At 39.4% G+C, this 27,303-nt stretch overlaps 1 protein-coding gene across 2 annotated transcripts in view; it reads left to right on the forward strand.

Moving 5' to 3' along the window:
- pcdh17 (protocadherin 17) overlaps positions 1-21,997 on the forward strand; it is a 55,827-nt gene extending 33,830 nt beyond the window's left edge. For both annotated transcript variants that reach the window (XM_058088668.2, XM_058088669.2), the window contains exon 5: positions 18,196-21,997. In XM_058088668.2, coding sequence (XP_057944651.2) covers positions 18,196-18,893 — 698 coding nt within the window. In that variant the 3' untranslated portion in view covers positions 18,894-21,997. The remainder of the gene's footprint in view (positions 1-18,195) is intronic.
- Positions 21,998-27,303: the final 5,306 nt, after the last annotated feature.

Genomic DNA, 27,303 nt, shown 5'->3' on the forward strand with positions numbered 1-27,303 from the left:
AACAGTATTTCAAAAGATGCCGAGATTTCAATTGGTTCTTGAAAATCCAGTATTGTTGTTGTTGCTGGAGTATGCATCCTCGATGGCATCATCTGTGAGGGGGTTTTCCAAACAGTTGTCCATCTGCCCCCAAAGGTGATCGAAATCTGTCTTGATTAACATGTAAGAAATCTGGGTGATGGTGCCCTTGCCTCGTATCAGCTCCCAAGTGGGGATCAACCAGGATGAAGTTTTGAGCCAAGGGATAATCTAGTTCCCTGGATTGTGATAATGCTGCTCAAGATGATCAGGAGGATGAGATTGGGTTTGGGTGTATTGGCTGAAGTGTCACACATGCCCATGGAAGCATTAGCCTTGATGCTTGCAAGTTGGTGAAAAGACAAAAAATACCATAGTTGAGAGCGTGAATTAGTATTAAAATGGGATGGAGAGCACATGCACTCTTATGCTTGCTGTATCCAGGCAACCAGATGAGAATTCAGGATACATAAAGAACAGGTAATTGCCTCCATCTTCTTGATCACTTGCAGCTGTAAATCTATGGATTATTAATTCGTAAATATCAATTTAAGTACATTTGGAAAAACACTGGCATATACACTGATGCCTCAGGTGGCATAATTTGGACGTTCAGTCAAAACATCCACACGTACAATTCAGAATATATGCCAAGTAAAAAGCCTTTCTATGTTCTTTGTCACTGAATGTTCCATAAATGACAATCTTAAAAATCTCATTTTAGTTTTTTTATGTGTCTGCTCTTCCTCGTGGTCTAGTCCCACTCTGAACTTTGTCTGGTGTTGGTATCCAGCTGTTCCATCAACACGACAAGTAGCTCAGGAAAATCCCTCATTGCTCATTGACCAATTGCAAATACACCAGAATGCTGTCAACAGGCATTTTCCACCCAGTGGTTTGCATTTGTCCACACCTGTGGTTTGGGTATGTGACGCAGGATGGGGTATGGGTGTTGGAGTGGAAAGGCAGTCATCATTGGGATTAGGCCGTCTCTCCAAGTGTATTGGAAATGAAATGGAAGAGTCACTTTGAGTTTTCCTTATTTGTGGAAAATCCAATCACATGACAGCTGCAGAATATGTGTTATTGCCTCCACAAGGTTATATGTTCTTAGAAACATCCCAGAAACGTTGTGGATGGCTGTATTGGCTAAAGAGACTATTTATCCAAAACCCATCATCAGGTGAGAGATCGAGGGGTACTAATGGACTCAAATCTGAACTTTAACAGCCACATTAAATCAATAACAGCAGCTTTCACCACCTACAAAAATGCTAAAATCAAAGGACTCGTCTCTAAGACTCTCACCGGGCTCTCTAAACGAGCTGTAAAACAGATGCAGCACGTCCACAATGCTGCTGCTTGAGTCCTGACTAGAACCAGGAAATATGACCATATTAGTCCAGTACTCAGGTGTCTGCACTGGCTTCCTGTTACTCAGAGAATAGACTTTAAAACAAGTCTTGCTTGTGTACTTTTCATAGCCAAATTGCGTCTCATATTGTTGTTTGTTGGAATTATCAATCAAATTTGATGTAATAATCTTCAAATGATTTTATCCTTTTTTGAAAAGCAGTTGTCATGTGTGTGAATAGTGCTCTATAAAAAAACTTGCCTTGCCCAAAGAGCTCATCAAATCCCAATTTCCCTGCCATATAATGTTTATGCATTCTATTAATTAATACATTTGGTGATACTTTTAGTTATTTGTATCAACTTGTTTGATCTCCGAGGCAAACCTCAATAGTGTGTGCATGCATGTGAGTCTACTGTATCACTGGCTGGAAGTAGGCCATGTGGATTATTGGTACTGTAGCGGTTAAAAAGATAATTTAGCTGATGAAGGCCCAATTACTATCACTGTTGTGATTGACAGGCAGTATAGCATGTGGTCACCTGTTGCCTTAAACCAACTTGGATATGTCTCCTAATGCAAAGCGGGTTAAACAGTCGACAATGGAATGGCTAGATGAAGGCAATTCTTCTCTGTCTGAAGAAGCTACAAGGTTGCCTTATTTAGTACACTTTAACATAGTATCATGGCGTATTATGTATTACCCTGAGTTTCTAAAAGCAAAGCTAGAATACATTTACTCGGACAGAGTTGTGATAGTGGATTGTGTGTGTGTGTCCCAGTCCCCTTTGGAGTCCATTAATCCCAAATCTAACAGATTTACTGCATAGGCATCCTTTGTGTGTCGAACCCCTCTCTGGAATATTGGCTGTGGATTCTGGAATATTCACTTCCCTTTCTCATGTTTGGAATGCATTGATCTTCCCACCCGCCCAATAATGCTTTGATTGTCCAGCAGGCAGGACATGCATCCGCCATGTTGGGGTTCACAATCCAGGTGTGTTTTTGCCACTGTTTCTGTGATCTGTAATTTTACATCACTGATCTCTTTTAATCCTATTCTTATCTCGTGTAAGCCTTATAATCTTTGACCCTAATCTTAAACCACCACATAGAATTGGGCAGCTTGAAAGGAGGAGGGTTGTTTTTCTCACCTTCAGATTCCATGCATATATTACATCATAGGAGATGAGGTTCTGTGAGCTTTTTCTTTTTATATTGCAGATCTGAGAAGTAACTCCTGTTATGTGTATTCGTATTTTTATTGCAGGAGTCGGGACTTGAACCCTGCCTATTTTAAAGGCACTACTCTAGGGAGTCAAGCGAGTGGAGAGGCAAAGAAAGTATACAGTATATTAGATATTGAGATGGAAAATACATCTCTATTTGAAATGATTATACCCTCTCCTGGGTAGACTAATAGACCATTATTGCATTCCTATGCGTTTATTTTAACCTAATCACACTTCTAAGCAGATGAGTGTAAGTGTGTAAGTGTTTTATGTTTACCCAGCTAAGACACAAGCAACCAGTGTCTAGACAGCAAACACCAATTTGGCTGGGGCACAGAACAACATCAATGCTAAAGCAATGTCACTAAAATACGAAGCATGTTCCACTGTCTTGCACAGCGTGGAGAGTGCGGTGACAGACAGATGGCGAAAGGCGGATGAAGAGCAGAAAAAAAAGACAGGTTGGCAGAGCTCACTGTGGCTAATACATCCAAAGTGTGTCAGTTAGCTCTCTAAATGTGTTAGGCCCCGGGGTTGAGAAAGCCAACACCATCGACTCAACCTTCCTCTCTTCACCTTTCCACTTAGCCTCTGTTCTAAATCAGCCAATAGCCTTAAGGGAGCTACACTGCCTTTCGGCACATCGGCACAATTGATCAGATGCCAACATGTTAAAGTGTACCGTTTCCTTATTGCTCATAGTGATCTCAGGAACATGTGGGCTGAATGTTTATTATACATTTGTTTTACTATGCTGTGTAGCAGGTCAGCTTTTCTGGGTGGTGTATCACCTCAAATGATAGATACACTGATGAATATACAGCAGGGTCTATCAATGTTCTATGAAGCTTGTCCACACTAGTGTCACAGGGGTATGCTGGAGCCTATCCCAGCTGACTTTCGGGAGAGAGGCCGGGTACACCCTGGACCAATCACAGGGCACATATAGACAAACAACCATTCACACTCACATTCATACCTACGGAAAATGTTGGGTCTCCTGGAGGAAACTTGACTCGGAGAAAACGCATGCATGGTGCAAACATGCAAACTTCACATGGACATACCCAAACAGAGATTCAAACTCCTGACTGTGTGGCCAACACTAGGCCACAATGGGGCATATAAATTTAAGGTGCACATTAAATTTATCTTCAGGGAAGGCAATTAGTACTATATTATTTGTCAATATTGCATATCAGTTAATTGTGGTATTGTTAGTTTAGCCTTTGGATGGTAAATATGTGTAACCAAGGATCTTAATAAGATGTCTGTTGACGTTGTGCAAGTCCAACACGAGAAAAGCACAGCAGCCATGAAACTCGGGAGACACTTTTTATTATCCTGCAACTTCACGTTATCATCACACTACACGGCCGTCAAAAGACAAAGGAGCAGACTTCCGGGCTTCACAATAAAAATAAAAAAAATCTGCATGCTCCCTATGCCTGTCAGACAGCATCTGACAAAATAGGGTCTTAGAAAAACAACTTAAATAAATTATGGTTATGGTTATGATTTTTATGGCTTTTGTTGAGATGAAATATTTATAACAAATATGGCATTTTTACTATAATGTACATTGCAGTATTTGATTTAATTTTTGTATGGAAGTGTTTGTGTGTTATGTGTCCAGCGGGATCACAGTAAAAGAGGTAGAGCTGCAATCATTAATCGATGACTCAATGATTAATCAAATATCCAGTTAATCAACAATTATTTATATTAATAAATTAATCGTTTCATTTAAAAATGTACTGTAAATAACCTGATTTCATCATCTCAAATGTGACTTTAATTGCCTTAGTCATCCGTGATAGCAGACGTATTACCTTTTGTGTTTCAGGCAGATCAAGACAGTCACACTCATCATCTTTGAATTTGGATAAGAGCAAATAACATTTTTGCCACTCTCTGAAAGCAAACCAATGCAGATATGTGTGCGTAGTAAGAACATACTCACACAAAGTATGTGATTGGTCCGCTTGTGTACTTGTGTGTAGGAAAATGCAAACATTTATGCAAAACTCTTACCATGCGTACACGCAAAGCCTCATGTTAGAACAGTGAAACTGCAAATCGCTATGACTGTGCCTGTCCACCGCAGGCCATATCATCATTCTAAATGCTTCACAACTTGATCGTCAAACAAGTAACTGCCCTCCCCCTCAGAGCAGATGAGCAGATGCCAAACTCAAAGCCTGCCCCTAAAGTTGTTCTTTTTATTTACATATTGGTGATGCACAAGCAGCAGTCTGTGCCAGTGACCTGTTGATTTATAGTGGAGTGTGATGTCAGTTGATTGCTTATACTTCTACTTCTACTTTCTTACCGTCTTTGCTAAGATTTTGGGGAAGGAAAACGTCAATTCATGCATTCTGGTTCTTCTATACGTTATGGCACAGCCATACAGCTACTTTTCATCATGTTCGGAATACTAATTTTGTTAAAGATATCTGAGTTTATTGTTGTTATTTCAACTTTTGGATATTTGACAAAATGGCTGTAAAGTAATTTTAAAAAATTGAATACTCTAATATCTGCATGTACTGATAAACACACAGTCATGTTCGGGTGGTCAAATCAGGTATGCGCTTAAATTGAGTTACAGTGGCATGTTTGGAATTCTTGATGGTTTTTAAGGCAGGTATACGTGAGGAATCGTTTGCATAATGTTTTCGTTCAGTTGATGGTTTTAAAAATTCTGACTATCACACAGAATACTTAAAGTCATTTATGATACAGAGCCACTCTATACTCTATTGCATGTATGTGATGTTGCATTACAGTGATGCTTCTAGTGAGACTGAGAATGTGAATCACTCCTCCTAATCCTGCTAAAGCAGTACACATGGGGATGATTACTTGCACAAAGCCACGGCACCCCGAGTTGTTCAAATCCTTTTGTTCAAAACAGAGCGAAAAACAGAGAGGCAGACACGGAGCGAGCATAAAAGAAAATAATTCATTTCACTAAATGTGACTGGATTGAATGTCATTTGGTGGAGCTTGATTTTGTATGTGTCGGCTGAATAAAGGCCCATGCAGATTGTAGGACAGCTGATCAGTCTGTATGGCTTCTTGTTTCATGCCTGTTCTGGTCCAAACTGAGCTGTCTCACTGGAGTATTTCTACTTTTTAGTTGAGTTTAGTGAGTTTTCTATGCTGCTTATCCTCACTAGGGTCGTAGGGATATGCTGGAGCCTATCGCAGCTGACTTTGGGCGAGAGTCAGTGTGCACCCTTGACTGGTCGCCTGCCAATCGCAGCACACTGACAGCATATTAATTTTGTCAAATATATATAGCAAAAGAACACGCTCTCTCATTAACACCTGTAAACAGTCAGTAGTTACAAATTTCCCCACTGAGGGACGAATAAAGGCATATCTTAATCTTAGTTGTGGGAAGAAATAAGACCCGATGCATGCAAGTTGTGTCTGTTTATGTTGCTTACAGGTGAACGTGCTACGAAAGCCACACACATGCTTAGTAAATTTAGATAACAAACAGAACAGCCATAAACCCACGGTGAAGGGGTGACAAATACACAAAGGTTGAAAAAAAAAAAAAAGAGCAAGGCGGTCCAGAATCGTCCCCTGTCATGGTGCAATCCCCCATGTCCTAATTACACAGGCTTAGAGGAAGTGGAGGATTAGCTACTGATTCGACACACTTCTCGCCTCATCTTTTAATAAGTTCCCTTCTTGTCCTCTCTTTGCAACCATTTGTGCCACCCTCCATGTCTCTCCGCAGGTACAGTCTCAAGTTACTCTTGACCTGTGTCCATTTTTATCAACGTCCTTCTGTATAATGTTTACACATGCCTATTTCTGCATGGACTGACCTCCAAAGACCTAAGTATAAAAACAAAATGTCCTGTCAACATATTTTATAATAGGAGTAGAGAAATAATCACCAAGAGTAACATTTACCCAAATAGCTGCTTACCTTTTGGAAGATAGTGGAACGTGCTGCTCCATGCAGAATATGCTGGTCGACGAGCTTGTTTGCCGTTTTTCCTGTTAGAAATAATGAAAACAAAAATAATGATATGGTGATATGGAGCTTAGCATATGGTATATTATGATATTTTTCCGATGTATCACGATATGACGATATAAAATGTTATAAAATTTAAATTCAGCAGAGTTGTATAAAAAGCTACAAACCTTAAGACATACTATAATGAAATACACTTGTCTCAAATTGCAAAGCACATTTATTTATTGGCTAAAATTTCTAATGGGATGTCAGCCTCTGGACACATTGCTACAAAATCTTCAACAAACTAATGCATGTGCTTGTGATTAAGGAAGATGTAGTCACCCATGCAACTCCAACTGCATGGAAGATAATTTGTATGACACTCGTGTTTTGTTGAGGCAGACTTGGGGCAAACGGAGCTGTTATTTTGAAGGATGGTCGCAGAAGTGTGTTCCGTGTGTGGGGAACGTGTATTTCCGGCTAAGGCGAGTTACATTCAAAAATTGACATCCTTCTTGTATTTCTTCACTCAGAACTTCCACGTCATCACCGGACACTATAAAACTTTACTTGCATAAAGCTGTAAAATACAACGTGGTGAAAATATACTCATAGAGTCCAATTAGTTTTAGCAGGCCCTCAGTTCACCCATTGGTTCAAACATATAAGTTAGGCCCACAATGGCACAATGGGAAAAACCTCTGGTGTGTAGATGTGTTTCGCTGAAAAGGTTTAATATTTATCATGTTATTTGATCATATTTATTGTGAACGGCTTCAGATGATGTTGTAGTGTAGATGTATGTAGATGTCTGAACCTTCAATCACAGAGACATTCTATTTACGCTCATTTATTTAGGCTGAGTGCCAAGTTTACAAGGAACTGTGTACTGCTGATCACAGTCGAAATTAGTCACCGACTCGACGCTGCCAGCAGTAATGTAAGTCAGGGATAACAGTGACTATGTACACAAAGGTATGGGGAATTCTAATGGTAAAATTTTGTAGTCACGGCAATCTTAACGCTTAATGTGCTGGACGCCCCCCCCCCCCCCCCCCCCCCACTCTGAAGGCCTGTATGGCACATCGCTAGCGAGGCTATTGCTCTACACTGGTGACTGTGGTTTGTAACCTTGCAGTGGCATATAATTACTATCAGTACTGTTTTTTGTTTTTTGTTACTGGCTCTCTGTGTCTGCCAAAAAAAAATTCTGGCCGGCACACTGAAGGCCTTATACGCACAAAAATTACTGTAATTTTGTTGTCTTCTACTTCTTTGTGTTCAATCGTATTTTCGGTATAATTATGTTCATTTACAGTAAATATCCTGTATATAACAATGGTCTTTTTTCATATACGTATGATATCTGCTTTTTTCAGCCTCCAATATCCAATATCCAGCAATGGCTCCAAAAATCCCATATGGGGCTATAATGCCTTCTCATTCACATTTCCCATTCTAGAGACAACTAACTTTTTTGCAATTGTATCTTTGCATTTCAACATATATAATTTGATCATTTTGCATATGACTGCAGGAGAAACCTTTGGTCCTTTTTAGATATCTATCAGTAACGGCTTGCCTGTGGCCTCTCTGCAGAAATTGCTCCATCATTAAAACACTCAAGCATTGAGGCAAAGATGAGTTGAAAAGTGAGCTGCAGCCTGAGGAAATGTGAATAATAGAAAGTATTCAGTCACAAAATGGGCTGGAAATCTATTGGATTGGCTGAAATAACAACCTTGTTTGACCTTGCAGCAGCCCTTAACTATGTATACTATAACTCACTGTTACTGGTGAAAGTAATAAAATGCTGCCTGTGCCTCAATAGTTAATTTTTATTCTGTCAAGGTTTTTTTTTTCCCTTGTTCACACAAAAGTGTCAGACATTTCCAACGTGTTGTCACACATCACTGACATGGTTTTGGTTAAAAACAGATCGTTTGCCTTTTCTCAGCCCTCATTTAACCTTGGATGCTTTCCCATGGCCATTCGTAACTGTCAAACCAGTTTATTAAGATTTCTGTTTGTCCTCGTTTGATCGTCAACAGATAAGAAACCAACAACCACATGTTCCCCACTTCTTGCATCCACTTGTTTCAAGGCTTGTCATGCATGTAAAATGCAAACAGAAAATTTAGATAAATACTATTTTAGCAGTTGGTATGATTTAGGTTGCATTAAGGATGCGTTTGAACATCAGGTTCATTGACAATAAATGCAATAAACAAATGCATGTAAATTAAATATTATTTAACAGAATTTCTCAACTTGTAATTAATAATGAAAACTGAACTTATCGAGAGACTAGAGGCAGTCTGGGGGAGGCTGGACCAAGTAGTCCTCAAAGAATGGTTTCAAGTATTAGTAACAGTTCAGAATATGACAGGCAGCACTTCCTTTCACGCAGTGTTAATGTAGCTAATGTAGTTATTCCACATTGTATTCGTAGTTGCCCTATATGTAGTATGTGTTTACTTACTAGTGACATGTTCCTTATCTTTTGTTAGATTTTTGTCTCGCAACCCACTTGTTCTTTTCACTGCGGGACAAGCTCACTCCCAATTCATTGTTGGCTATCGTTTGACCAATATAAGATCGTCTTCCTCTAAGTCAACTGAAGGACATGTGGACCTCTTGTGGGACTCAGTTTATAATAATGTAAATGTGTTCTGTGTTTTTTGTGAACACAGTAATGACAGGAAAAGCTCACATCTCTATTCAGACGACACACACACACACACACACACACAGACTTACACCTGCTCCAGCTTTTATACAATGTAGTAGGTCACACGGAAACAGTATTTTATTTACAAAGGCTACATTGTGCTTTGAGGGCTGCCATTTGTGGTTTTTGAAAAAGGGAAGGTGCTGTTGTATGGCAATACACCCCCTCATCTCCACAGCCCACAGCCCTTTCTCGCTACCCACAGCACACAGCACTGCTTGCTCATCATTGATTAGGTTTTGTGTGTTTGTTGTGTTTGAATATGAGCTCGCACTCCCTGTTCTCCTCCTCTTGAGTTTGTATCCCTTTCTCTGCTCTGCATAAATGCTCTCTCCTCGGGGTGTTCTTTGAACAACTTCGCCGGGCATTAGCTGATGGAGAGCCCTGTGGTTTGTGATGGAACGCCTGAGGAGAGGACATGTTTGATCCTGAGATATATGTCCTAGGTGGAATCTCAGTATCACCAACCACCAAGCTCCCCTACTGCTGCTGCCAAGCATTCCCTGCTATGCATTGCCATTATCTTGCCTCCCACTGTGATAAAAGCTATTAAACTGAAAAAATGGATCCTTTCTAAGCCACCCAAAGTCTTATTCTCCCAGTACGTGACCACACTCTTGAGGACATTGGAATTAGCAATTATACCATGTTAACCACCAATTCATCATGATGCATTACAGTTATGGTTTTGATACAGCTGCATTCCCTGCATTTTCTTGCACTTCTAAAAAGTAAAAACAAAATAAAATCCACTGTTGTGTATATTAAAAGTGCAATTGTGTCCTCCTATTTCAGGCACAGTAATGCTGATTGGTGATATTTTTGCTAGATTCTCGATTTCCTAACTCTACAGCTCCCAAACTAGCTGAGGCTATGGTAAATCAACAGCCCCTCTGCTGGTTGAAGGATAAAGGGCACTCCAAATGGCTACAGTAATTGCATAGTTGCATTTGACATAATGTTTGGTTGCAGTCGACACAGGCTCAAGCATATGGGGGCAAACGGGTGTAGTGGTTGCGAGATGTCAAGTCAAATCAGAGTGAAACTACAATATAAATTCATTCAAATATAAATTTCAGAGAAAGGATATTACAGCATTCCTAGGGTAGTCCAGCATACAGGAAAACAGTTCAAGCTATAACCAAAAAGCCAAAGAAAAAAACATGACAAAATACCATAAACCCGGTTCCTGGACAAGATGGAAATAACTGTAAAATCAAACAAAACCCTAAGGTAAAACATTAACTTCACACCATTAAAGTAACTGCAAAAGCCAAATTGTAGATGGCAGCTTAGGACATATTGAGGAGAAAAATACAGAAAGTCGTAAGCGAATTGTATGACAACACAGAAACCAACCAACCCAATATTGCACGCATGCACCAACATCTACCAAATATAGGATTTACCCTGCAAGAAAAAGTGTAGCATTGCTTTTCATGGTCTTAATACCAGATGTAAAGAAATGTTGTGCCTTCATGCTTTTTACTTTTTGAATTCCTAGTTGAGTTGAGTTCTTAGTTCTTGAAGGGTAGCCCATCAGATAGTTTCAAAGGTCAACTTTGGTGACATTGAGAAAAGTATTTCCTAAGAGTGTATTCATTCATGCACTCCCACGATTTTGTATGATATCTGGTCTTTTATTCAGCACCAAACCTTTAAAATATCACCTTAAATTCACATCTGCACAGCCGGTGGACAGTGGCCACATTGAAATGTTTGCTTCTCATATGAAAGCTGTAATATAGACAGACTTTTTCTAGGTAATGTGTTTGCAACTCAGCAATTATTCATCTTGCTCTTGAAACAGGTTATGTCTTAAAATTGATATATCGAACAGTATTATTAAAGATTTACTTGCTTCATAGGTTCCTTCTTTCTTATAAAAGACAGGTGTCAGACGAAAACACCAAAACTGCAAATCCATTGAAATATATTTGTATAGCCACAAACAAAAGAAGAGAACAGCCCTTATTTAGAGTCTGGTGCTGAAAAATAATGGCACCAACAATGTGGTAAACACCTTTTGAGTAATGTCCTGACTTTCACCTCTATTAACTAGAAATATGGTTATGACATATTTGAAACACCTACACTGAAGCCAGTGTATGTACGTTGAATGTAATTGAAGTAGTTTGTGTCAGCAATTGCAAGAACCCACCTCAACAATGAATATGATAGGCCTTTACAGTTTGGACACAACATGTTTATGGGTACTGTTTTCTTAAATGCATGATATATTGAATGAACATGGATATAATAAAGTAAACACATTCTATAAGACGCTAATATTTACCTATTTGAGCCCTTAAATACAGTTTGCAATGCACCATTTCAAATATTCAATTCCATCAACTAGTGACCTAAGAGCTGTTATTTACTGAATGTTGGCTTATTTAGAGTGGAGACTCGTTCATCTGTGCAATTCAAATATTTAGCCAATCTGATTGGTGGTCACACTTGGGCTGCATGGCTCAGCTGTGTTAAACAGCAGTAGGCGAAGAGATTAAAAACACAATAACACACACGCACCGTGGGCTCCCTCAGGTGAGCAGGTGCATCCGTGGTCTGTCACAGATGCTCTGTGCAATTTGTCAGCTGCCACTCCTCCTGTCCACCTCGGATTGTTGGATGTGGGATTTACGGAAGACAAGGCAACGTGTCCGTGTGGGCACGTCCTCCATTTTCAAACATGACTTTACTATAAGAGTACTAACTGAAAGGTGTAAACAACAAACAAATCAGAAGTATTTATGATTCAGCTATATGTGTAAGTGATTTTTGATACTTTATTGTTTAATTATTTATAGTATATATTACAATTATTTCATATATATATATATATATATATATATATATATATATGAGGTCTGTGAAGTTGCAAACATGGCAATAAACATAACAATCATGTAATTGTATTTTTCTCAAAAGAACCACGTTCAGTACTACAAACAAATTTTTCCAACTGACTTCATATCACCAGCTACCCCCTGAAACAAGAGACAAAAACAAAAACACCATCAGTGACTGATGTGCAATCGTGCCCGCTGTCCTGTTAAAAGCACATTTTGTTTTTTATGAAACAAGTTTAAAATTGCAAGGTGCATACTGCAACATATTGTGAGGGTAGTAATATTTAATGCCAGCCGTAAATGCAGAATGCTTGATGCCGCCCTTGTGCGTGTACCTAATGTCGTGGCCAGTCAATGCAGGCCTACACAGCGCTGTACAGCGTTTTACTGAACAAGTTTGCCACTTTAGATATAAACCAAAATAGAGATGAACTGACGAAAAATTAATAAAGTGGAGGCACTGCGAGAAACGTACCATTTTCAACTTCCCAATTGCACCTTGTGCAGCACGTCTGGGGAGAGGCGGTCACTGTGTGAATACATAATGAGCATTGTCTTCATACTCATCCCCAGCATAAATGCATTATCCATAACCGGATACTTGTTATAAACGCGTATCCGGCTCATCGCTACTATATACAGTTGTATACAAGTTGATCCGGTCACAAGTGTCTTCCACAGTTATTGCACTGTTTATTGCAACATTATTGTATAGAATTTTTGGAGCACTTTTTATAATTGAGTCTGACAGCTACAGGAAGGAAAGACGTGCGATATCCCTCCTTCACACACTGATGTATCATCCCATTGGTAATGCAGCTTCTTAGTGCAGTGAATGTGTTTTGGAGATGGTGGGAGGCCATGTTCATCATGGAAGACAGTTTGGCTGTCATCCTCCACTTGCCCACCTCCTCCACCTGTTCCAGAGGACACCCCAGGACAGAGCTGGCCTTCCTGATCAGCCTCTTCCTGTCAGCTGTTGTGATGCTGCTCCCCCAGCAGGCCACGCCATAGAAGATGGCAGAGGCCATCACTGACTCATAAAAGGTCTTCAGGAGTACCACATGTACTCTGAAAGACAGCAGCCTCTTGAACAGATGCAGTCGGCCCTTTTTTGTAAAGGACTACTACTTTATGGAAATTCACTTAAAACGGTCATGTCTGGAACCATCCATCCGTTTTCCTCCGCTTATCCGGGTCCGGGTTGCGGGGGCAGCAGTCTTAGTAGGGAAGCCCAGAATTCCCGGTCCCCAGCCACCTCCTCCAGCTCCACGGGGAGGACACCAAGGCGTTCCCAGGCCAGCTGTGAGACATAATTCCTCCAGCGTATCGTAGGTCTGGCCCGGGGCCTTTTCCCGGCTGGGCATGCCCGGAACACCTCACCAGGGATGTGTCCGGGTCCATGTGCCAAGAACCAGATTTGGCCGCTGAACACCAGGTTGCCCAGACACCCGCCCTTGACCGCCACCCAACACACAATGCACCGGACCCTTATGCTTGCCCCCGTCGGTGGTGGGTCTACGAGGGGGAGATCCCATGTGGCTTCTTCGGGCTGAGCCCGGCCGGGCCCCATGGGTGAAGGCCCGACCACCAGGCGTTCGCCTGCGAGCCCCTCCCCCGGGCCTCGCTCCAGGGTGAGGCCCTGTTATCCCACATCCGGGCGAGGTACGGTCCCTCTTGTTTTTCTTCATAAGGGTTTTCTGAATCACTCTTGGTCTGTCCCGTCACCTCGGACCTGTTTGCCTTGGGAGACCCTACCAGGGGCATATAGCCCCAGACAACATAGCTCCTCGGATCACTCGGGCACTCAAACCCCTCCACCACGATAAGGTGGTGATTCACGGAGGGGAACCAATGTCTGGAACCAATTAACTGCAGTAAACAAGGGCTGACTGAATTGGTAAAATTCACAGTGTGTGATTGCATAAACAGCTTGAAGCCCGTACAGATATAACTCATACTGTAGCCCATAGTGCTGAAAAACAGTCAGTTTGAAATTATTAAAATATTAACCTGTCATACAATTTCCTACACTAAATTCTTGTGAGAACATCAGCTCACCCCATGCTCAGACAGTAGCAACACAGTGTAAACAGTTTCCTTCTACCTCCCTGCACAAGAAGCAGTGTGTGACAGAGGGACATTAATCATAGGGATGGGTAATAACGCGAGGAGGTTTGGGTAGGAAGGGCCATGGGGGCAAAAAGTGTGGTTAGGGAAATCACACGTTGCTTTATGACACACACTGATACACAAACAGATTGATACCTTCACTGCTCGATGTGCACAACCTCCCCGCATTACACTGACAGCTTTGGCTATCAAAGTTTACGATTTTGAATTAAGGAAAGAAGAAAAGAAAAACTTCTTGGGATGAGGCGAAATTTCACTATTCGTTGAGGGAATATGGCCTGTAGTGCTTGTTAATTAAGCTTTGATTTCAAAAGATATTTTCTGGAAGGGACATTTGGTATAATTTGGAGAGAGATAAGAGGCATTATATGGCTCAGTGGAAGAATAGCTGTAATACTGACATAGTTTTACCCCTGATTCAGATAATCTTAATGAAAATCTCTGCAGTATCTGCATCTAAGTTGTGTGTATTTGTATACAGTATGATTTAACAGTAAACTACTTTTCATGGGGGCAGGGAAGTGGAATTGTGGTTAGCAACTGTCTCACACAGCCAGGAGGTTTTTGGTTTGAGATTCAGCTTTTCTGGGGTGTACTCTGATTTCCTTCCACAGTACAAAAAGATGCATATTACAGTGAAATCTCATAAGAAATAATGTAAATCCGATTAATCTGAAAGATGTTATTCTTTTTTCCTGAATTAATTTGTGTTTCTCACCTGATGTCTTTGCTTTTCATTTGGCCATGTCCTTCTGTGTGAATGTGGTCTCTCCCAAAGTCAGCTGGGGTAGGCAGCATCTCACCTGTGACCATGAAAAGGCACACAGGCCATTGTGTTTATGCATGTGTGCCGTTAGTTTAGCCTCACCATTCCCCTCCTTTTCTGATGCAGCTGCATATGCATATGCACTAGAAAAGTATGATATAAAAGTCGCAACATGGCTACTGTGTCTTCTTTAAAATTCTGCAGGACTGAAAAATAGTCTCAGGGTTTATATTGAAAAGGTACAGAAATATCACTCCTCCATGGGATATCTACAATGTGCTCATATGCTGTGTTTTTTGTTATGTGTCTATGATATCTCAATGTTGAGCATGTACCTGAGACATTAATAATCCACTGTAGGCTTTTCCCCCACTAAATAGAGTGAAATATGTCTCTATGGATTATTTATGATTTAATATGCACTTGGTGAATGGACAGTCACCTCCAAGCACATGAGGGTTTTGTTCGGGGCAAAGTTAATTATCTGTGACTGCAATGCGTGTGAGCTTTTTTGTGACATATTTGCATTGTATTGTCTTGCTGCTCCAGGTCTAGTTTTTCTTCTCTATTTTGTGGTGACCTGAGGGATTTACCGTAATAGTGTTTTCTGGTTTGGATTGTATTACCGGCAAGCGTTTACAGCATTGTGTATTATTTATTTTACAAGTTATTATGTTCTGGCTGAAATCAAGTGCTCTTAAACACAGGTGCGCGTGCATAGACACACACACACACACACACATATGAGCAGCATGTGCAGATACATGTGCTCACCCCCATAACATTTAAATGTAGCCATCTCAAACTGCCCTGACCTTTACTTTTCAGCCCACCTTGTTTCCTCCTCAGATGACTGCCTCAACATGGGAAATGTCAGGCTCCCTTTGCCAGGGCTGTTTGGCTTCTTCAAACATTTGCAAAGTGTTAAGCTCATCTCTAGCTTAGGAAGCCAGTCTCCCAGGACTGTAGACTGCTGACCCGCTCCACTGCAAAGACAAGCCTACCAAGTGCTCTCAAGCACGTTCATTGGCATCGTGCCAATAAAAGATTGTATTAGTCCCGCGTATGCGTTTGTTCAGGCAGCATTCTCCTTGTGCTACAAATGCCCATACATTGCATAATTTAATTGTGATAGCTGAGCAATACAGTCGTGTTTTACATGTGTTTCAGACTAATAGAGAAAACAATATTTGGCTCGGAATAGCCATATTGGTATTGGCTCTTGAGAACATTTCACACTCATAAGGGACCCAAACATGTTTTCATTGAGATGGATAATACTAATGGACCAGGAAACAAACCTCTAAACCAATATGCATATCATAGAGGGGTTGATTTTGTCAAGTAGCTGTTCTGTTGGGTGGTGGAAATTGATTTGTTGCATTCATGATTGTTTCAGGATTGTTTCCTTCAAAAATTCTATGCAAGTGTGGCGGTGACAAACAGCAAATTATACAGCTTCTCAGTAATCCGGCTTTGTTGAAATGTAAAAAAATATATAATAAAATAATAATAAAATGAATAAGCTCCATCCTTCATCGGAAAGTAGAAAATTTGTTATGTACACTTATCTGGATCCACACCAAATGTAGATTTTTGGTTTATGCCTGACACCCATTAATGGGGGGGACTAGTATGATCATAGGAAAGTTGATCAAGGCCTAATAATGACAGTAGGATGTTTGTCACTGTAACAGAATAAAAAATTACAGAATTTTACAGTCTAATTTGATGATACACAGATTTATTTATTCATTATTATTTCTGGTTGTCTACCTCTCGTTTGTTTATCCAACTTGGCTGATGGTGTTTTTAAAAAAAATTATGAGGTAACAACTACAAAAGCAATCTTCACTCGCTAAATGTACTGCAAAAAAGGTCAGTAAGGATAATTCATAATGCCGCCTACAGAGAACATACTAACTCATACTAAATCACAAATACTTCAACTTGCTGATATAATTAATCTTGAAACAGCTAAAATAATGCATAAAGCTAAAAACAACCAATTACCTAAAAATGTCATCCAATACTTCTCTACAAGAGAGGAGAAATATGATCTCAGGGAAGAACTACATTTGAAACACTTATATGCTAGGACTACGTTAAAAAGCCATAGCATTTCAGTATGTGGAATCAAACTATGGAATGGATTGAGTAAGGACCTCAAACAATGCACAACGATGAGCCAATTCAAGAAACAATACAAGCAGTTGATGTTTGCTAAATACAAGGATGAAGAGTCTTGAACCAGTCATGATGTGCTATATATATCACTATATTGACACTTACTATGGTACCCATTATGTCATTGGATGGTCATATCACCTTGTACTTTGGTACGAGGTACATTATTAAAAAAAAAAAACAACAACCTTAAACCGTATTATGGAAAGCAGGAAGCGAACAAATGTTAGGGGTAGGATTTAATAAGCTTTGCTTCTTCCTACTCCTTTTGGACATGTGGAACTGTGAACTGATTATGGGATGCACTCAATTGTAATCTAATGCATGTTCAAATGAAATAAAACCATTACCATTACCATTTTTTTATTTTACTTTTTTTTATGTATTTGTCACTTTATGCCTGTGAGGAGAAAAAATGTTTCTTTTTCATGACACATTTTTCAAGTATTGGATTCGTTTGACACTGGCATGAACAATCCTATAATCAGCCAAAGTGTGCATCCTTCTGATAGAGATGAAAGAGGAGAATACACACTCATACACACCTCCACTACCAATGAGAAGCAGATAAATAAACAGGCAAACTCAAAGGGAAAAAAAAACCCAAGCCATTTGGCATAGAGTGTTTGTCAAGGGAAGGCTTCAAAGCCCACTGACATAAATATATGATAACGCTACGATGCCTTTTGCCAAACCTCAACTGTTGTTATTTTTCTCTCACTCCATCGCTGTCTCGTCTGAATGCAATGCCATCTCGTTTTGGAAAGCTTTTGGAAAAGCTTTTATGACGACATTGTTGCTAAAACTTTAAAAAAAATAATAAATTTAGCCTCCAACAGTTTGTGTCCATTTCAATTACCTAAAGACAGTCACAATGTCGGTGTCATTTTTTAAAGGCAACACCCATTCATTCATTTTCTCCACTTTCTTTTTGCAGACGAGGACTGTTTGAATTGTACGGAGGAGTGCCGAGTCCTGGGTCATTCTGACCGCTGCTGGATGCCCCAATTCCCAGCTGGAGGAAACCAAGCAGAGGGTGTTGATTACCGCAGCAATATGTTCGTGCCAGCAGGGATGGAGAGCGTGCCTGAGACAGAGACCTACGAGACGGTCAATCCCAATGGCAAAAAAACATTCTGTACATTTGGCAAGGAGCGCCGTGATCACACTATTCTTATCGCAAACGTCAAGCCCTACTTAAAAGCAAAACGGGCCCTCAGCCCACTGCTCCAAGAGGTTCCCTCAGCATCAGGCAGTCCAGTAAAGGGCTGTTCCACCGCATCTCCTTGCTCCGCACTCAAGAGTCCGGCTGACGGGGCTGAAGGCAAGCCTCCTCCAGCAACCTGCTCTGGCTACTATGGACCTCCTGATGGTCAGTACCTTTCACCCACCAAACAAACCAGAGAGCAAGGGGTCTATCCACTGTTGCCTCCATCAGACCCGGTGGCCAAGGTGCTTGCCGAGGCACGCTCCAGAATCAGCCAAGAGACAAGAGGAGAAATGGAGTGTGTGCTAGAGCAGGCCGAGCCTGACGAGAGCCGTGATGGAATGGATGCTGACCAGGTGGTGAGAGACATCGACAAGCTTTTGCAGGACTGCAGAGGAGGAGAGGCCACCGGCACACTCAGGAAGTGATGCAGAGGACTTCAAAAGAAGAAAGGACGTTGAGTGAGGAATAGGAATCTATTCCAAAAAACTCTCATGCCAAAACTTGTCACCAAAAGTAACAACCATTTCAATTGCTTGTTAGAAGGAGCTCTTCTCAAGGTATTCAAACATACCAACACCGGGCTGACTATGAGAACATTTAGCATCAGTTGCAATGGCAAAATCACTATCAACAAAGATACCGGGACGTCTTTATTCTGCCGAATTTATAAATTGCCTGTGTTTTGGATTTTCAACCAAACACCTCGTAAGCTGTTTATCTAAGTGCCCACCAGCTCATGAGTTTGTTTTTCATGGTCTCTTGTGGAATCCTGCATATCCAAATGTGTGTAGGGGGATTTCTGTTATGTGTGATGGCCATAGACGATGAACGAGAGGACTTTTTATGGTCAGGCATGACAATCTATAAATTGACAGTCAAACTGAATCTATTGGGACAGAAACGGGACGATTACAGAAAAAAACAACCTTGCGTTTGGTGACTTTGATGTCGGTGTTGAACATGTGATGCATTATGTGTGTGAACTGGAAGGAATTGGTAATCAGGTCTTTGATGGGAGTTGTTATTTTTTGATTGGTTGGTAACAGAAGAGGACTAATGTGCCAGAGAAGGAGAATTTCAATGTTTTTCACCTGTCGTTTGTAGCCACATGTGAAAGCTGTGTCTGTCTCACGCTTCTATTCAAACATTCATGATGCGAACCAGTGCTGCCACACGCACCACTTCTACACGGGCACAACACGGCAACACACTCACGAGCACTAATGACCTTTCTGCACTACACACACTAATGCATATACACTACTGGCCATCTGTGTAATTGTCGTATACATGTACATCATCAGCTTTCGGTCTCTTGTGTACAGTGAATTTCTGTGTGTGGTAATGCCTTAAGGCAATCACAAGTTGTATAAAAAGGGACATTTTTCCTCAACTGTGAAAAAGAATTATATCTATATAATTATATAGATGCCTATATGTAAGAATCCATGTAATAAACTATTTATACCTTTTTATATTAAAAAAAAATTGAGGAAATGAGGAATCTCAGTGAAAAGTGTCCTTGAGTTAATACCAAGAGTAGGGTAATAACTCAAAGAACTACAAAGGACACTGCCTCTGTTTTCATGACAAATATCCAAAAATGTTAAAGAAAATGTCCCTTCACATTATCACGATACATATTATCATTATGTGTGTAAATGTATTGAATTTAGACGTGTCCACATAAAAATACTTTTTTTTTTATTTACTGCAATTTCTGTGCATTTGAGCCAAATTGTTATGTGTACAAAAGCTATATTGTGTATTTTATTAAATTAATATATTGTTGTGTTGCAATATACATGGGCTTATATTGTATTTGGCAACAGTTGCCTTAGTAGCTGTCGAACTCTGTGAGTTTGCTTTAGTTTTTTTTTTTGTTTTTTTTTTCCTTTATTTTCTGCATCTATGTCGAGTGGCTTCAATGCTTTTGAGACGTTTTCCCTGAGATCCAGCCGGATCTAACACAATAACTGTTGAAAGCTTAATGAGCCAGCTAGCTGATTTACAATGCAACTCAAAAACCACCACCTCCCAAAAAAAAAAAAAAAAGCAAGAACTGCAAGATATCAGTTTGGGTATTTTTACAGAGCCGATTTTTACAGGGCAGCTATTTTCTTTTACAAGAGCTAGTATGCACATATTTTGTTCATTATGTTTTTAGTTTTGTTCCAAAAGAAAAAAAAAACTTGCCATATGGAAAGTGGAGTGGTTTTCTTGGTGATCATCAAACTGCCTTACTGTCTCTGCGGAGAGCTTACTGTATCTGTGGAGCTTGTGACTGCTTATGAGACCCCGGTCCACCAGAATGTGCATTTTCTATAAAGGACCAAAGGAGGTCCCCTTTCAGCAGTCCCTGTTATTTATGTATGTACTGCTTCTCAACTCATGCTACGTAGAATTCTCCTCAAAACCGGACATCTGAAATTCTATCTGCTTTGAACTTGATGTCCTCGCTGTTTAGGTCCACCATAGTATATTCGCATTGAGGCTTTCTTAAAATATTGACACAGACATTTATTTTTTCAATTCTTGGCACATTTTGGCCACTCTGTGAAATAATACAAGGAGGTGCTTTTTCTAATATTCTTTGACTGCAGCAAAACAGTCAGAATCAGCCAAACAGATGAGATTTAGATGAGATGTGTCTGGAAAATGTGATCATATGATGCATCCATGAGAGGGAACAGTGACTTACTACACATTCATTATGGCTCTTTGTGTTTTTTTTGTTTTTTTTTTTGCAGAAAAACGTGTCATGTAGGTTTTGACAGCAAGAATAATACATTCCATCCTGCAGACATGTCACATCTGAGTATAATTCTGTGTGTGTGTCACATTCTTAATCGAGTTACTGGTATTGGACATCCTCCTGTCACTCTGCCAAGCTCCCATTATTTGTTATTTCTTTCTTTGCTTGCCTACTTTTTCTTCATCTTCCTGTGTTTGCTTTGTCGCCTCCGAGGAGCAAAGTAACAGTTTGCCTTCCCCACTCATTTTTGTCTGTGAAGTATTTGATTTCTGATTTACCTTACTCTTTTTCCTCTGAGATGGCAGCGACTGTTTTTAGAGAAGGCTTGGAGGATTTGACTTAAGAAGAAAGTATTTATGGTTATTTTTAAATGGGAGTTTTTGTCACCTCTCTGGATAAATCAAGTTAAGGCTGACACGCGCAGCATACATACAGTAGAAATTGTTCAAATGTGCTGCTCAAAATACCCCACCCACAGAAAGCCACCACTTCAGCAAAACACTGCCTTTCATTTGAAGACCCTTAAAGGTAAACTAAAGGGTGAAAAGGAGAGCAAAGCACCACCTAGACAACTGTGACACTTCTGAACTTCATGTTCATACTTCTTTTTTTATAAATAAAGCCTCTTCTTCTTGCAGGATCAAGTATTCACTTCACCATAATCATATGCTTTATTTACTTCCACATTTTTTTGACATCTTTCTTGCTGTTCTGCTTATTTCACACGTGTGCTATAGATTTTATTTTAATGCAAATAAATGTGTTTTTCTGCAAGTCGTGTTTTATTTGAGCACATTGAAAGATTTTTTTTTGTTTTTTGTCTTAGTCCCGCTGCCACGGTCACTGCTGAGTGCTGTCCCCTCTAATGGTGTTCACTTAGCCGGCCACGTCTGTTCATGTGCAAACTGCAGGTTGAAAAGGAGCTGGTTCGTGTGCATGGAAGGTACTCTTTAAAGCCATGGCCCCAGCTCTCTCGGCCTATTTGCTGTCTAATAGAGCAAAGCCTGATGCTGAGGTCAACACATAGTTGTAGATGGAGCATAATGTGAAATATCTTTCATAATATGCTATCATTCACAGCCGGCAGTGCATTGCTCTAATCTAAGATGAGCTATTTTTGGACACTGTTTGGTATTACCAAGATTCGAGGAGGAGGCCTTGTTGAATGTGGCTCACCACCATTGTCTCTGACTCACACTGACACACACACACACACATTTACAAAAATATACTTGCAACAGTACCACAAGCATCACGTTTGTCAGCTTCAGCACCCCCCCTCCCTCCCCTCCCTTCGACCTACACTGCACAGCACAGGGCTCACACTAACAGGCAACTGGTGAAGACCAGAGAAAATAATTTATATGGATTATTTCAACTGCTATTGTCAAAAGGCTTTGCTCATTGTGATCTTTATCTGGAAAAAAGATGAAAAGTTCAAATAAAAAATACATTACTAAAAATGTTCTCTTGTCTCTTTATCAGTTGATCAATCGATCTAAATTAGCTGTTTTACACATTTTAAAATCCCGTACATGATTCTTGTTTTTACTGATGTATACTGTACATTTTTTAGATGATTGTAATTCCGTCTTTGCATATTGCCACATACAGTATCAGCACACAAAAGACAATACAGTAATTAATTGGTTCCATGATACATCAGCAAAGTAGGATTCCAATTTTATAATATAGCTATAACATTAATATGAAGATATTTTCATAATTGTTAACATTGCTAGAGCCCTGTAGACATGAAATAACACCCCTATAGCTCCCTTTACATTAGTATTATAGTATTACTATATATATATATAGTAAACAAACACCCCAATTTTGCAGTACAAGTCCAATGAATAACTTGAAATGATAGAAAGGTAAGTGATGAACTGCCAGAGGTTTTAAAAAAAAAAAAGTTACCCAAAACTAAAAAGATGTCAGAATTATACAAGAAGGCCTCTTTCAGGGCCCGGAAAATTGGTAAACAATTTAAAGCTGTTCTGGACATTGCTCAAGCCTTGACAGTTGGCGTGACTGATTCCTACAGCTGTCCCTACTTTTCTGGAGTACTTAGAACCTCCTCTGTCTAAATAATAGCAGTGTTTGGAACATACTGTGTACTATACCCTTGTAAGCATTAGCTGAGTGCTATTTTACTGCATAAAGTCATGTTTTTTCGACAAAAATGGCAAGAAAAAGGCACTAGACAATGGAAGTGACACAGACCATCTTTACTACTTAAAATTTTGTTTTATCTTACAAAACAATTGGGGCGTTTTAAAACTTTTGACTGAGAGGATAATAAGAGTAAAGCCATTTAAAACATACTCTAAATATGACTGTCTAGTGCGAGTGAGTGAGAGATGGACAGGAAGTGACGTAGGCGTTTCAGAGCTGAGTTTCAGCTTGCCGTGTGTTATGACAGCAACAGTGGCCAGTGTTCTTATCAGGTGTTATCATGCCTGTTTAAGAGATAATTCAAATTTGCAATAAAAGTTGATCGATTCTGGGGCTTGTGTGACTCACCGAACATTACTGACCCCTAGTGACCATTGTAGAGTACCACATATTATGAATATCTTCTGAAGTTATATATGTGTTCATTTAGTCATTATTATGTTTTAAAATGCTTAATTTATGCAAAAATACATTACATTTGCTCCAATATGCATTTTTTTTACTAATAATGGGCCATAGTTAACAACAAAACAGCAATGATTTATTCATTAATAAATTCAAAGCGTGATGTGGCAAGGGGCAATCGAACTGTTGTACCCATCATTAGTTTTACAAGTGATGATATTTATCAAGACTGTATTCTCTCAACCAAGACTACAACATTACTCTGCAAGAGCATGGCAGGAAATGCTGCATTACAAGCTCATTTGCAGAAGTAGGCAGCAGGATAAAAAAAAACAAACAAACAACCACAGTAGGCCTTTTTGGCAAATAACCACATGTCCCCTTGTAGTTATCTTCAATCATATTATGACATATTAAACAGTATATTTTTGTGGTAATTGGGTGCAGCATTCTTTGAAATGAAAGCCAAAACAAAACCAAATGATTCACAATGGAAGAACTCCGATTTATACTGAATACATTGATAGAATGAATAGACAGTTGAAATATATTTTGGTTGGATGGTTCTATCATCTGTAATCGGATTGGAGAATTTACAGTAACAATGGCTGATGCAATACAACACATGCCTTTTAATGAGGGTCCTTGATCCAAATATTAAACCTAAAGGGATTTATAAACATTTTGTTTTGTTAGAAGGGCAGTTGGAGAAATCTATTCAACATGAAGGACATCGGTCTTTTTATATGTGATTCATTTTTAGAACATTTATCGCTTAATAAGCATGTGCTTGTGCTTATGCTTATTATACACTATAGACCAGGGGTCTCAAACACGCGGCCCGCAGGCCAAATGTGGCCTGCAGGACACTAGTTTGAGGCCCCCGCCTTGATATGAAAGTTTAATGTTAGTGCGGCCCGTGCAAGTTTGATATGGATGCTGTATGGTATCATGTACCCAGAAAAAATTATTACGTTTGATTAATGTTCATGTTAAAGGTTAAATAACTGTTAATAGTTATCCTCCCTATCCGTGTGGAAGTGGTAAGTTTTTTGCTATTTAAGTTTAAAGGAAATAACTTGAAGGCTACCGTTTAGGTCGCTAGCTCTCTAGTTTGCGAGTTAGCATGTCTGTCTCAAGACCCTGCAGTTGCGCAATATGTTGTAAATAAAAAAAGTATAAATGTGACTATAGTCGTGTTTTGTCATGTCTACAGGGCTCTAATAATGCTTTGTTCATTTTAATCTGAAAAAAATAATTTGTCTACCCACCAACTATATGTGGTTTCATAATTTTTTTATTATTTGCCGTTTTATTATTATTATTATTATTATATTTATTTATTTATTACTGATTAATTGATTTTCTTTATTCTTGATTTGTTTATTTATTTTTCATCTTATTTTGTGTAGAAAATTACAATTAAAATATTTGAGAACAGTGGAATAGAGCTTTTCTTGTAGAAAATTGGAACCAAAGCGAAGTTTTTACATTTTTTTTGGTTTTTAATAAATGCGTTTTTTTTGTTTTGTTTTATTTTTTTGGAAAACCTGATGCGGCCCAGTCTCACCCAGACCCGAGCTCCAGTGGCCCCAAAGTAAATTGAGTTTGAGACCCCTGCTATAGACTATAGCCAAACTTGGTCACTTACCTGTGAGTACGTCAGAAGGTGTGATTGCTTTTTAAACAAGTAGGCCTAACTGACAGATAAAGATGGAGGCAGGAGGCAAGTAGGTCTAGATCTAATTATTTCACTGTGGAAACCGAAATAAAATTTTATTGCGATAAAGTAATGGCCATTTTTAAATTAACAAAGCAAAAGTCAAGTTTATGTATGTGTAGTTCTAAACGTAACTAAGGTGTTTTTACTCACTCAAGTACATCCACCTCATCTGCGAACTCATCTGTGCACTCCTCCATTTTAATCAAATGACAGAAATGGTGACACAAAAGATTAATACTTAATAAATTTAAAAAATGTTCTCATGTTGTGTAATTAAACTGAAAAATGTCAGCTTTAATGATAGTTGAAAAGTACTATTTGTTGGACTGGCATCATGCAGAAAAAAATTCAAAATGCATGAATAAATGATGATTGAAAGGGATAAATGAATAGTCCCATATGTGGACAACCTTGGAGACATTTGTAGGTGAAGTGTGAAGGACAATACAACAATGACTGGGATGGAGGTAATGGGATTCAAACCGAGAAACATGGGGTTAGCAGACGGCCGTTCTACCTCGTGCGAATTTGAATAGCAGATCATCCTCTTGAATCTTAGCAGTTATGGGGGAGGAAATGAATGACAGCAACGTTTCAGCACATTATTACATAAGTCAAAAAATAACTGTTGATCCTCCAAATTGTATATACTGTAGATTTTTATTATCAATTTCTTTTTGGACAGTTGTGCTTCAAACTGTCAATTTACTCCTGGAGTGTTTTAAACCAAAAAAGCAAAGTATGCAAAGATCACATTCACAATACTGATGTAAACATTCTTTGTAGGAACAAGAAAACTTTGATAGTCCGATCCATTTACATCTGTAATAATCCATACATCCATTTTCTATACCGCTTATCCTCACGAGGGTCGCCTATCCCAGCTGTCTTCGGGCGAGACGCAGGGTACACCCTGGACTGGTCACCAGCCAATCATAGGGCACATATAGTCAAACAACCATTCACACTCACATTCATACCTATGGACAATTTAGTCGACAATTAACCTAGCATGTTTTTGGAATGTGGGAGGAAACCGGAGTACCTGGAGAAAACCCATGGACGCACAAGGAGAACATGCAAACTCCACACAGAAATATGTGTAATAATATACCTTAATAATAATTTCAGGTCATGAATAGTTTAGAATTCTTCTCTGGGTGGTAAAAGCAGCACAGAAGATTATCAGCTGTCCTTTCCCCTCCCTGATGGACATCTACACCTTCTGCCCTCAGCAGAGCAAGGAACATTGAGCTCACACACTGGATTTAAGCTGTTGACTTCTTGCCCTCAGGAAAAAGTGCTCTAAGGGCATCATAACCAGGAACAGCAGGACTCAAGAACAGTTTCTCGTACTTCCCTCCATCCACAAAATGTGCAATATCTGATATGACTGCAATACTGATTGAAGTACTGTGCAATATGACAACATGGATCATACCAAACAAGATATCACTTCATTATGTTTATCTTTCTTAAACTGTTACTTTATTTCATATTTTAAATATTTGTGTATGTAGTTTTTTTTTTAATTTTCTATTTCTCAGAGAAGAGGCTGCTTCAAATCTGCACAATTGTCCCTCGCAATCTTGTGGTTCGATTATCGCTCCCTCACTCTATTATGTTTTTTTCTGAAATTAATAAATAAATGATTGCTGTTTTGTGATTGACTATAGCATATATTAGTCAACAAATATTGAAAGACAAAGATTTATGCAGTATTCTAGCCACTACGTAATATTCCATTATTGCAGTGGTTCTCATTGTGTTGTCA

Source organism: Doryrhamphus excisus, linkage group LG13, assembly GCF_037039965.1.
Source record: "Doryrhamphus excisus strain RoL-2023G ecotype Guam linkage group LG13, RoL_Dexc_Guam_v1.1, whole genome shotgun sequence".
In the NCBI taxonomy this organism is placed as follows: domain Eukaryota; kingdom Metazoa; phylum Chordata; class Actinopteri; order Syngnathiformes; family Syngnathidae; genus Doryrhamphus; species Doryrhamphus excisus.